This window comes from Dendrobates tinctorius, unplaced genomic scaffold (genome assembly GCF_039654945.1).
Source record: "Dendrobates tinctorius isolate UK_male_01 unplaced genomic scaffold, ASM3965494v1 ptg000063l, whole genome shotgun sequence".
Taxonomy (NCBI): domain Eukaryota; kingdom Metazoa; phylum Chordata; class Amphibia; order Anura; family Dendrobatidae; genus Dendrobates; species Dendrobates tinctorius.
The window spans coordinates 3244084-3258124 of record NW_027361731.1 but is presented as its reverse complement, the minus strand read 5'-3'; the positions used below and the strand labels follow the sequence as shown (position 1 = coordinate 3258124).

At 47.3% G+C, this 14041-nt stretch overlaps 1 protein-coding gene across 1 annotated transcript in view; it reads right to left on the bottom strand.

The window, feature by feature from the left end:
• LOC141094179 (uncharacterized) overlaps positions 1–12400 on the bottom strand; it is a 287422-nt gene extending 275022 nt beyond the window's left edge. The window contains 4 exon segments of the mRNA XM_073579939.1: positions 1752–1875; positions 1958–2137; positions 2267–2417; positions 12296–12400. Coding sequence (XP_073436040.1) covers positions 1752–1875; positions 1958–2137; positions 2267–2344 — 382 coding nt within the window. The 5' untranslated portion in view covers positions 2345–2417; positions 12296–12400.
• Positions 12401–14041: the final 1641 nt, after the last annotated feature.

Below are 14041 nucleotides of genomic sequence, written 5' to 3'. Positions count from 1 at the left end.
CTGCCCAACTAATTCATCTCTCTCCTTGCTTCTCCCCTCTGCAAATCTCTTCACTGGCTCCCATTCCCTCAGCGTATCCAGTTCAAATTACTAATACTGACCTACAAAGCCATCCATAACCTGTTTCCTCCATATAAGTCTGAACCAATCTCCCGATATCTTCCCTCACGTAATCTCCGGTCCTCCCAAGACCTCCTTCTCTCCTCCACACTTATTTGCTCCTAACCTAGTCACCTCCAAAACTTCTGCGGAATATCCCCCATCCTCTGGAATTCTGTGCCCCAACACGTCTGACTATCAACCAGATTCAGATCCTTCAGACGGAACCTGAAAACCCACCTCTTCAAGAAAGCTTACAGCCTGAAATGACTATGCTACCTCCTCGCCACTACCGGAGATATCGCCAACACTGGACCTGCTTCAACCCACCAACCTATTGTCTCCTTTCCCAACATCCTGTAGAATGTAAGCCCAAAAGGGCAGGGTCCTCTCCGCTTTGCATCAGTCTGTCATTGTTAGATTGTTTACTGTAAGTGATATCTGTAATTTGTATGTAACCCCTTCTCATGTACAGCACCATGGAATCAATGGTGCTATAGAAATACATAATAAACGATCTGGATAAAATGTCTGAATGGGCAAACACTTGGCAAATGAGATTTAATGTAGATATATGTAGAGTAATGTACCTAGGACCGAGTAATCCTATTGCTGCATATACGTTAAATGGGACCATACTCAGGACTACAGAACAGAAGAAGGGCAGGGTATTCTGGTTATAAGTAAGCTGAGCAGCAGCACTCAATGTCAAGCAGCAGCCGTAAAGGCAAACAAGAATTTAAAATGTATAAATAGATATATAAAACCCGGCGATCCAAACGTATTGTTACCCCTTTAAAAATTACTGGTGAGGCCACATCTAGAATATGGGATCCAGTTTTGGGCTCCACATTTAAAAAAAAATATTCAGAAGTTAGAATTAGTCAAAGACGGCAACTAGAGAATTACAAGGGATGGAAGGCCTCTCATATGAAGAGAGGTTGGAAAAGTTGGGCTTGTTGAGCTTTGAAAAGACGCCTCAGAGATCTCATTTACATGTATAAATACATGTGTGGTCAGTACAAAGGATGTTGCATGACTTATTTCTTCCAAAGACCATACTGAGGACTTGGGGACACTCATTACGGGTGGAAGTAAGGCGATTCTGGCAGCTAAATAGGAAAGGGTTCTTTACAGTTAGAGCAGTCAGACTGTGGAATGCCGACCGCAAGAGGTAGTAATGGCCGACACTATAACAGCTGTTAAAAAAGGGCTGGATAATTTCCCCAATACACAAAACATTGTGGGTTATAGTTAAATTAGTGCCGAAATGTCACTATTATTTAACACAAGAGAAAAGTTGAACATGATGGACATAGGACTTTTTTCAACCTATTTAACTATGTAAGAGTAGAGAAAGTATTAGTGCTCCCCCCATTTCAGGAGAGATTGAGCAGTAATCTGAATTCCTTAGCATTGTAAACATAATGCAATTTATGATGTGAAGTGAATCCATGAAATCAGGGCTCAAGTCATTCCAACACATGAAGGGAGAGAAGGTAGATTAATCCAATAGTATATCAGGACTCTAGGAAGCCAACAGCATCATTACCCCCCACTTTCTCTTACAGACCCATCATAATTATATTCCAAGTGATTTTCTAACTTATCAGCACATTCTATGTACGCTGTACTTTTACTTTGTCTATTACCTGGTGATGTGAGGGGCTGGGGAACCTCCATCATGATGTCCTTGTACAGATCTTTGTGTCCTTCTAAATACTCCCACTCCTCCATGGAGAAATAGACAGCGACATCCTGACACCTTATAGGAACCTGACACATACAATGATACCGTCATCCCCCGATCCCTTCATAGTGTTACTCTACAATGTCCCAGCATTCCCAGCAGTGTCACCTCTCCAGTCAGCAGCTCAATCATCTTGTAGGTGAGTTCTAGGATCTTCTGGTCATTGGTGTCCTCATGTATCAGGGGGTGAGGTGGAGGCCCCGTGATTAGGCTCAGGGGTCTTCCCCATCCCTCAGACACAGGGTCCTGACAACGCTCACTAGAGGTCTTCTTCACCACTGTATAATCCTGGTTATGGAGAGACACATTAATAAATCTCACTACAGACATTTCCAGAGTCCTCACCTCTCCAGTTCTGTCCATCTGTTATTCCCATAGATAAGAATGATGTAATGTGACGTCATCAGAATCTCTCACCTCTCCAGTAAGCCGGAAGAGGATCTCTAGGGTGAGGTGTAATATCCTCTCCGCCATCTTGTTTCTGTCCATATCCATTCCTTGATGGGTAAATCAGGAAAATTCTCTTATACGGAAGATCTTGACTGAGAGGATCCGATATTGTAGAAACCTGAAGGAAAAGATGAGCCGATGTAATATCATAAAAATCCTGTGTAATATTACACAGTATAATTATATATATATATATATATATATATATATATATATATATACACATACATACATATACACACTGCTAAAAAAATAAAGGGAACACTCAAATAACACATCCTAGATCTAAATGAATGAAATATTCTCATTGAATACTTTGTCCTGTACAAAGTTGGATGTGCTGTCAACATAATCACACAAAAATCATCCATGGAAATCAAATTTTTCAACCAATGGAGGCCTGGATTTGGAGAGACCCCCAAAATGAAAGTGGAAACAAGTCAAAATGAAAATCAAAACAAGACAAAATTAAAGTGGAAACAAGTCAAAATGATGCTCAGTATTGTGTGTGACCTCCACGTGCCTGTATGACCTCCCTACAACGCCTGGGCATGCTCCTGATGAGGTTGCGGATGTTCTCCTGAGGGATCTCCTCCCAGACCTGGACTAAAGCATCCGTCAACTCCTGGACAGTCTGTGGTGCTACGTGACGTTGGTGGAAGGAGCAAGACATGGTGCCCCAGATGTGCTCAATCGGATTCAGGTCTGGGGAACGGGCAGGCCAGTCCATAGCTTCAATGCCTTCATCTTGCAGGAACTGCTGACACTCTCCAGCCACATGAGTTCTGGCATTGTTATGCATTAGGAGTAACCCAGGGCCAGACGCACCAGCATATGGTCTCATAAGGGGTCTAAGGATCTCATCTCGGTACCTAATGGCAGTCAGGCTACCTCTGGAAAGCACATGGAGGGCTGTGTGGCCCTCCAAAGAAATGCCACCCCACACCATTACTCACCCACTGCCAATCCGGTCATGCTGAAGGATGTTGCAGGCAGCAGATCGCTCTCCACGGCGTCTCCAGACTCTGTCACGTCTGTCACATGTGCTGAGTGTGAACCTGCTGTGAAGGTGGCTCTTCTGTTTCTGTGTTGCCCCTGTTGCGTCCCTGTGCCGCCGCCTCCTCCTGTGTTGCTGTTGGCGTTACATGCCGGTGGGCGCCTGCGCTGTGCCAACAGTTCTCGGGCATAAGCAGTGCGCGCTGCCCGAGAACTGACATCAGGCTATCACTCCTGCATGTTTCGCAGGCGCCAGATATTCACAGTGCGGGGTTGGGTATCTGGCACCTGCAAAACACGCAGGCACGACAGCCTGATATCAGTTCCCGGACAGCGCTTACTGCGCATGCCTGACAACTGTTGGCACAGCGCAGGCGCCCGCCGGCATGTAACGCCAACAGCAACACAGGAAGAGGCGGCGCAGGGACGCAACACAGGGGCATGATGGATGGCTGGGAGGCGGAGCACAGACGCAACACAGGGGCATGATGGATGGCTGGGAGGCGGCGCAGAGACGCAACACAGGGGCATGATGGATGGCTGGGAGGTGGCGCACAGACGCAACAGGGGCATGATGGATGGCTGGGAGGCGGCTGATACAGGGGGAGACACAATACCTATGGGACTTAATACAGGTATGAGGACCTACTTATAAAAGTCAATATTTCGACGTTACTGGGTATCAGAAACAGAAGAGCCACCTTCACAGAATGCAGCCTTAGTGCTGCTGAAGGTGGCTCTTTAAGTTAAAAAACGCCCTGGGGAGGTGACAGGTTCCCTTTAAAAAGATGAGAGGCCTGTAATTGACATCATATGTAGACCACAACTGTGAGAGACTAAATCAGAAAACAAATCCTGTAAATCACCTTGTCTGATTTTGCAAAATGTATTATTTTCCACCATAAGTATATGGTCACCAAAAAACATGCAAGATTTCTGGCTCTCACAGACCTGTAACTTCTTCTTTAAGAGACTCCTCTGTCCTCCACTCATTACCTGTAGTAATTGCACCTGTTTGAACTTGTTATTAGTAAAAAAAGACACCTGTCCACAACCTCAAACAGTCACACTCCAAACTCCACTATGGTGAAGACCAAAGAGCTGTCAAAGAACACCAGAAACAAAATTGTAGCCCTGCACCAGGTTGGGAAGACTGAACCTGCAATAGGCAAGCAGCTTGGTGTGATGAAATCAACTGTGGGAGCAATAATAAGAAAAATAGAAGACATACAAGACCACGGATAATCTCCCTCGATCTGGGGCTCCGCACAAGATCTCACCCCGTGGGGTCAAAATGATCACAAGAACGGTCAGCAAAATTCCCAGAATCACACGGGGGACCTAGTGAATGACCTGCATAGAACTGGAATCATGTAACAAAGGCTACCATCAGTAACACACTACATCACCAGGGACTCAGATCCTGCAGTGCTAGATGTGTCCCCCTGCTTAAGCCAGTACATGTCCGGGCCCATCTGAAGTTTGCTAGAGAGCATTTCGATTATCCAGAAGATGATTGGGAGAATGCTATATGGTCCGATGAAACCAAAGAACTGTTTGGTAGAAACAAAACTTCCATAGGCGTGGAGCCCATATTCATTACCTTAATGAGCGGGGCCACATGATTACTCAGCACAGGAAGTGTTGCTGAAAGCCGACACCAACGAGTTGCTGCCAGTGCATTCTGGTGGGTGAGTAGGATAACATAGTGCGGGTGGAGGTCGGTGCCGGAGGCTCCATTATTCTCTATGTGGAGTGCAGCTCTGCGGGTGGAGGTCGGTGCTGGAGGCTCCATTATTCTCTATGTGGAGTGCGGCTCTGCGGCTGGAGGTCGGTGCCGGAGGCACCATTATTGTCTATGTGGAGTGCGGCTCTGCGGGTGGAGGTCGGTGCCGGAGGCTCCATTATTCTCTATGTGGAGTGCGGCTCTGTGGGTGGAGGTCGGTGCCGGAGGCTCCATTATTCTCTATGTGGAGTGCGGCTCTGCGGGTGGAGGTCGGTGCTGGAGGCTCCATTATTCTCTATGTGGAGTGCGGCTCTGCGGGTGGAGGTCGGTGCTGGAGGCACCATTATTGTCTATGTGGAGTGCGGCTCTGCGGGTGGAGGTCGGTGCTGGAAGCTCCATTATTCTCTATGTGGAGTGCGGTTCTGCGGGTGGAGGTTGGTGCTGAAGGCTCCATTATTCTCTATGTGGAGTGCGGCTCTGCGGGTGGAGGTCGGTGCTGGAGGCTCCATTATTCTCTATGTGGAGTGCAACTCTGCGGGTGGAGGTAGGTGCTGGTGGCTCCATTATTCTCTATGTGGAGTGCGGCTCTGCGGGTGGAGGCTCCATTATTCTCTATGTGGAGTGCGGTTCTGCGGGTGGAGGTCGGTGCTGGAGGCTCCATTATTCTCTATGTGGAGTGCGGCTCTGCGGGTGGAGGTCGGTGCTGGAGGCACCATTATTGTCTATGTGGAGTGTGGCTCTGCGGGTGGAGGTCGGTGCTGGAGGCTCCATTATTCTCTATGTGGAGTGCGGCTCTGCGGGTGGAGGCTCCATTATTCTCTATGTGGAGTGTGGCTCTGCGGGTGGAGGTCGGTGCTGGAGGCTCCATTATTCTCTATGTGGAGTGTGGCTCTGCGGGTGGAGGTAGGTGCTGGAGGCTCCATTATTCTCTATGTGGAGGGCGGCTCTGCGGGTGGAGGTCGGTGCCGGAGGCTCCATTATTCTCTATGTGGAGTGCGGCTCTGCGGGTGGAGGTCGGTGCTGGAGGCTCCATTATTCTCTATGTGGAGTGCGGCTCTGCGGGTGGAGGTCGGTGCTGGAGGCTCCATTATTCTCTATGTGGAGTGTGGCTCTGCGGGTGGAGGTAGGTGCTGGAGGCTCCATTATTCTCTATGTGGAGGGCGGCTCTGCGGGTGGAGGTCGGTGCCGGAGGCTCCATTATTCTCTATGTGGAGTGCGGCTCTGCGGGTGGAGGTCGGTGCTGGAGGCTCCATTATTCTCTATGTGGAGTGCGAGTGGAGGAGTTCTTTGAAACGCTGAAACGCGTTGAATATAAACCACAATTATTAATACGTCTGGACTTTTAGTGATTCAGCAGCGCAGAACAGGACCCCATTCTCCCAATTATTCTTCCTCTTTTGTCTCCCCTCTCTCTCTCATGCTGAAAAAGGGCTAGGATCAAATTCATTTTCTCCATACACCTGAATAAATAATAATAATAATCTTTATTTTTATATAGCGCTAACATATTCCGCAGCGCTTTACAGTTTTCACATATTTTCATCACTGTCCCCGATGGGGCTACTATCTATATTCCCTATCAGTATGTCTTTGGAGTGTGGGAGGAAACCGGAGTGCCCGGAGGAAACCCACGCAAACATGGGGAGAACATACAAACTTCTTGCAGATGTTGTCCTTGGTGGGATTCGAACCCAGGACTCTGAGCCACCGTGCTGCCCAGAAGAAGGCTGCAAACAACCGAAATGCATTGTGTATATAGTTTTTATAAGTTTGAATAAAACTTTTTTTTACCTACAAGAAACCTAAAATTTCTGCACCTTGATTTCTCTCGGTAGCAAAGACAGCGCCATTCACTGGTTCTCCTGTCCGGCACATACAGCCCGACACAGTATTATGGTGAGAACAGCCTAGTCCACGAAATGAGGGTCTTCACTTAGTATGGACCTTACAGTGCAACACAGCCCCCCACTCAGTATAATGGTCCCCATTAACCACCCACTCAGTGTGAGACCCCTCACAGCCCCCCACTTAATATGATGCCCTGATATTTAAAAAAAAAACACACACTACTCACCCAACCATAATTTACCCTGATATACATATCAAAAAAATTCACTGATACATTAAATAGGACCAGATATGTCTAAAGGTATACAGCGCTGGCAAAAATTATGAGACCACTGCAAAATTTTCAGTTTGTCTGGTTTTTCTCTTTATAGCTATATGTTTGAGTAAAATGTAAGTTGCTGTTTTATTCTATATACTACTGACATGTCTCCGAATTTCCAAGCACTAAATTTTGTATTTATTTTCATTAAATGAGAAATGGTCAAAATAACAAAAAAATGCAGAGTGCTTGCAGACCTCAAATAATGCTAAGAAAACACATTCATAATCATTTAGAAACAACAATACTAATGTTTTAACTCAGGAAGAGTTCAGAAATCAATATTTTGTGGAATAACAATGATTGTTAATCACAGCTTTCATGCGTCTTGGCTGCTTTCCTCCAGTTTTTTACACTGCTTTTGGGTGATCTTATACCTCTCCTGGTGCAAAAATTTAAGCAGTTCTTTGTTTGATGGCTTGTGACTATCCATCTTCCTCTTGATTACATTCCAGAGGTTTTCAGTGGGGTTCAGGTCTGGAGATTGGGCTGGCCATGACAGGGATTTGATGTGATGTTCCTTCATCCACACATTGATTGACCTAGCTGTGTGGCATGGCACATTGTCCTGCTGGAAAAACCAGTCCTGAGAGTTAAGGAACATTGCCTGAGCAGAAGGAATCAACTGTTTTTCCAGGATAATCTTGTATGCGGCTTGATTCATACGTCCATCGCAAAGATTAAACTGCCCAATTCCAGCCTTGCTGAAGCAACACCAGATCATCACCGATCCTCCACCAAATTTCACAGTGGGTGCAAGACACTGTGGCTTGTACGCCTCTCCAGGTCCCTGTTTTACCATTAGCTGACAAGGTGTTGGGCAAAGCTGAAAATTAAACTCATCAGAGAAGATTACCTTACTCCAGTCCTCTATGGTCCAATCCTTACGGTCTTTGGCAAACTTCAGCCTGGCTCTCCTTTGCTTCTCATTGATGAAAGGCTTTTTTCTAGCTTTACATGACTTGAGCCCGGCCTCAAGGAGCCTGTTATGAACTGTTCTTGACATGCACTTCACCCCAGCTGCCATTTGCCAGTCCTTTTATAGGTCACTGATGTCATCCTGCGGTTGCTGAGTGACATTCGAATAAGAGGACGGTCATTCCGGTCAGTGGAGAGTCGTTTTTCGCCCTCTGCCGGTGAGTAGCTTTTTTGTCCCCAATGTCTGCTGCTTGACCTTGTTGTAATGGACTTCCGTCTTAAGAGTGGAGGCAACATGATGCTCACTGTATCCCTCTGCTAGTAAAGCCAGAATTGAGCCCTTCTTTTCCTCACTCAAGACTTTTCTTTTCAACTCATTTGGCATGGTTATTTTTTCATTCCTATTACTTTTGAGATATTACTAGCACTTGTTTTGCCATCAAGCAAGAGGATTGTGAACACCACAGCAGGGTTTTTTTTATACTTTCCTTTGTTAAATAAGGTTTGGTTCAGGTGATGATCTAATCAGAAGCACATTAAGTAGAATGAGGTGTACTCTGGTTGGAATTCAACTTACATTGGACTGGAATGGCTGTCAGACATGTAGAGAAGCAGATTTTTATAAAACTGTGCAGTGGTCTCTTAATTTTTCCAGAGCTATATATACAGGAAAGGGTATGGTAATCATCAAAGAATGATTAAATAATAATCCTTGACGTGTTCCCCGAACAGCTTCATCAGGGAGTTTGATACAGGGATGATAATTCATGATGTTCAGTATCGTGTACCAAATAGCCTGGTGTCCATGTTTACATATCCCACTTCATCCAAAAATGCTCCCCAGACTAGGACACCCATTCCCATTTCTAGAGGTGAATTGTCATAGGACATATAGAATGGAGTCTGTCTACAATAATGTACTGCGCCTGTGCACCTTCTCATGAGCTAGAGGGCCGATAATGTCCATCCCCTAGCATGCATGTCCGGAAGAGACATGCTTTATATTGAAACGTCAGATAAACTGATTGCCACAGCGCCATTTGTGTCCATTACTGCCCATTCCCGTAGTTATGCATTCCATGCTGGAGCGCATCTAGGGTCATTGTCTGCTATTGCGCATGCTCGGATATGTGCCTTCCGGAGCGCATCCCGGTCTCGTATCTGCAACTGCGCATGTCCAGATGCATGCGTTCCACCCCGAAGCACATAATCAATTTGGATTGGATTCCACAAATATACAAAAGTCCTGAGATCATAGTCATGGGAGACTAAAAGCAAGTAAAATGTGAGGGGCAGGTTCATGTGGCCATATATAAAAGTCCTGAGGTTTTACAGAATAATCCCTCTGGAAAACGTATCAGTGAAGGAACTTGAGAAAGATTTACATGGTCTCATTCAATTACATGCACAACATTCTCCACATCTAAAGATTCTCAGATTCTTCTCTCTAGAAAAGTCCCCTCGAGTGCAGGTTTTTATAGAAGCTATGCACTAAATGGTCCCTAATTGACTGACCCTTTCTGAAAGTTATTGTGAGAGTAGATCGCAGAGTACCCCTCAGATCTGGGTCAGCCATTGGTATATCCCAGTGTTTTCTGAGGATATTAAAGATACCATCACTCTGATTGTTATAAGTTCCTATTAAGCCTGTTATCCCATCTTTTTCTTGGTCTCTTGGTTAGGTATGGAGGAGTGTCTGTCTCTCCTGCAAACATTCACGCGGAATCCAAAGCGTACTGTGGGTACCTTTTCCCCTGAATATGGTGTTCTTGTCTATTGCCTGTATATTAGAATCTGACATTAGAAGAATTCCTTCTCAATCGTAAAAATTGGCCCGTGGGTATTTCTTTTTTAAAGGATGATGTTATGGTGGCTATCCCATCTCAATAGTTTATTAGTGCTTGTAGGTTTATAGTATTATGTAATGGTTTTATTATAAATAAAAAGATTATTATTAGATGAGGATTCCATCCCGTTCTTTCTTGATTAGTACATTCACGAAAGGCAACTGGTTATAATTAACCTCCACTATAAATCTCAGGCCCACGTTATTGATGTAGAGTTCCCTGACAATTTCAAGAAATTGTTCACTTGTCTCTGACCAGATAATATAAATGTCATCAAGATATCTATACCATACCCCAATATATGGATGCCACCCCTTATGATCATCACTGAATATTGAGGTTTCCTCCCACCAGCCCAAGAATAGGTTAGCATATGAGGGGGCACAGAGGCTTCCCATCGCAGTACCGTGAGCTGGTGGAAGTATTTCCTGTCAAAAAGAAAGAAGTTATAATTATCAGTGAATTTTAGAAGATCCTCCATGAAGTCATTGTGTCTGCTACACTCATTTGATCTCGGTTTCAAGAAATATCGTACTCCTCTGAAACCATCCTCATCTTACTGTAGAAAACCTCGATATCTAGTAAGGCCTGTATACATGATCGAGGGTATACCTTTATTGGAGCAGGCAAAGGTAAAACCATGTTCCAGAGGGATTATTTAATCTCTAAAACCTCACAATTTATTCCAAATGCAGAACCTCAGGTGGTACTGTGGGAACATTACACTGTGTGTGGGGGGACGGTGGTGCTGTCTGAACATTATACTGTGTGTGGGGGATGGTGGTACTGTGGGAACATTATACTGTGTGTGGGGGATGATGATACTGTGAGAACATTACACTGTGTGTGGTGGGATGGCGGTACTGTGGGAACATTACACTGTGTGTGGTGGGATGGTGATACTGTGGGAACATTACACTGTGTATGGTGGGATGGCGGTACTGTGGGAACATTATACTGTGTGTGGTGGGATGGAGGTACTGTGGGAACATTATACTGTGTGTGGTGGGATGGTGGTACTGTGGGAGCATTATACTGTGTGTGGTGGGATGGTGGTAGTGTGGGAACATTATACTGTGTGTGGGGGGATGGTGGTACTGTGGGAACATTACACTGTGTGTGGTGGGATGGCGGTACTGTGGGAACATTATACTGTGTGTGGTGGGATGGTGGTACTGTGGGAACATTATACTGTGTGGTGGGATGGTGGTATTGTGGGAACATTATACTGTGTGTGGTGGGATGGTGGTACTGTGGGAACATTACACTGTGTGTGGGGGGACGGTGGTGCTGTCTGAACATTATACTGTGTGTGGGGGATGGTGGTACTGTGGGAACATTATACTGTGTGTGGGGGATGATGATACTGTGAGAACATTACACTGTGTATGGTGGGATGGCGGTACTGTGGGAACATTATACTGTGTGTGGTGGGATGGAGGTACTGTGGGAACATTATACTGTGTGGTGGGATGGTGGTATTGTGGGAACATTATACTGTGTGTGGTGGGATGGTGGTACTGTGGGAACATTATACTGTGTGTGGTGGGATGGTGGTACTGTGGGAACATTATACTGTGTGTGGTGGGATGGTGGTACTGTGGGAACATTATACTGTGTGGGGGGATGGTGGTACTGTGGGAACATTACACTGTGTGTGGGGGGATGGTGGTACTGTGGGAACATTATACTGTGTGTGGGGGTATGGTGGTACTGTGGGAACATTATACTGTGTGTGGTGGGATGGTGATACTGTGGGAACATTATACTGTGTGTGGGAGATGGTGATACTGTGGGAACATTATACTGTGTGTGGGAGATGGTGATACTGTGGGAACATTATACTGTGTGTGGTGGGATGGTGGTACTGTGGGAACATTATACTGTGTGTGGGAGATGGTGATACTGTGGGAACATTATACTGTGTGTGGGAGATGGTGATACTGTGGGAACATTATACTGTGTGTGGTGGGATGGTGGTGCTGTGAGAAGATTATACTGTGTGTGGTGAGATGGTGGTACTGTGGGAACATTATACTGTGTGTGGGAGATGGTGATACTGTGGGAACATTATACTGTGTGGGGGGATGGTGGTACTGTGGGAACATTATACTGTGTGGGGGGATGGTGGTGCTGTGGGAACATTATATGGTGTGTGGGGCATCATACATATTCCATAATGGGCATAACAGGGGCTTAACACTGTGTCGTATGAATCTATTACCGGAAACAGAACAAAAACGTTATGATTCTTATAAAGTGGCAACAAGAACACCAAAAGAGTCAGTGTTGAAGGGGTTAATGTCCCCCGCACCCAGTAATGGGGAATCTCCAGCACCTACCTCCACCCGCACTCGGAATATATGGCCGCTCTCTCTGTGCGCACAGGACCTGTGATGAGGTCACAGGAGGGGAGGAGTCAGGGGTCACATGATCAGGGGCCTCTGTATGCAGGACTCAGTTGTGCTGGTTGTCATGGTGCTGGATGAGGGGAAGTTTATTTGTGGGGTCAAGAGGGGTTTACAGGGTGGATGTAGCAGAGCCGTGTGTGTATGAGGTGTACGGAGCGGAACCGTGTGTCTACGAGGTGTACGGAGCGGAGCCGTGTGTGTACAAGGTGTACGGAGCGGAACCGTGTGTCTACGAGGTGTACGGAGCGGAGCCGTGTGTGTACAAGGTGTACGGAGCGGAGCCGTGTGTGTACAAGGTGTACGGAGCGGAACCGTGTGTCTACGAGGTGTACGGAGCAGAGCCGTGTGTGTACGAGGTGTACGGAGCGGAGCCGTGTGTGTACGAGGTGTACGGAGCGGAGCCGTGTGTGTACGGGGTGTACGGAGCGGAGCCGCGAGTGTACGAGGTGTACGGAGCGGAGCCGCGAGTGTATGAGGTGTACGGAGCGGAGCCGTGTGTGTACGAGGTGTACGGAGCGGAGCCGTGTGTGTACGAGGTGTACGGAGCGGAGCCGTGTGTGTACGAGGTGTACGGAGCGGAGCCGTGTGTGTACGAGGTGTACGGAACGGAGCCGCGTGTGTACGAGGTGTACGGAGCGGAGCCGTGTGTGTACGAGGTGTACGGAGCAGAGCCGTGTGTGTACGAGGTGTACGGAGCGGAGCCGCATGTGTATGAGGTGTACGGAGAGGAGCCGTGTGTGTACGAGGTGTACTGAGCGGAGCCGCGTGTGTACGAGGTGTACTGAGCGGAGCCGCGTGTGTACGAGGTGTACGGAGAGGAGCCGCGTGTGTATGAGGTGTACGGAGAGGAGCCGTGTGTGTACGAGGTGTACGGAGCGGAGCCGCGTTTGTGTACGAGGTGTACGGAGAGGAGCCGTGTGTGTACGAGGTGTACGGAGCAGAGCCGTGTGCGTACGAGGTGTACGGAGCGGAGCTGTGTGCGTACGAGGTGTATGGAGCGGAGCTGCGTGTGTACGAAGTGTACGGAGCGGAGCCGTGTGTGTGTAGGAGGTGTACGGAGCAGACCTGTGTGTAGGAGGTGTATGGAGTGGAGCTGCATGTGTACAAGGTGTACGGAGAAGAGCTGCACGTGTTTGAGGTGTACGGAGCCGCGTTTGTCCGGGGTGTACGGAGCGGAGCTGTGTGTGTACGAGGTGTATGGAGCGGAGCTGCATGTGTACGAGGTGTACGGAGCGGAGCCGCATGTGGACGAGGTGTACGGAGCGGAGCAGCATGTGGACGAGGTGTGCGGAGCGGAGCCGCATGTGGACGAGGTGTACAGAGTGGAGCCGCATGTGGATGACGTGTACGGAGCGGAGCCAAGTGTGGACAAGGTGTACGGAGCAGAGCCAAGTGTGGATGAGGTGTATGAAGCAGAGCCGTGTGTGTACGAGGTGTGTTATGAATGGGTCACCGAGGAGGAAAACAAGACCAAGCCAAGTCACAGAAAACCAGAGAGGTTGGTAACTACGCGGATTGCAGACCCCTGATCCTAACCTCACAACTAACAGCAGCCGTGGAGCGTACCTTCGATGATTCTAGACGCCTCATCACAGCCGGAGGACTAAATAAGCCTAAAGCAAGAAAAGGTGAAATCTAAAACTGCCCCAGAGCAGACCCCAAAGGAATAGACAGCCC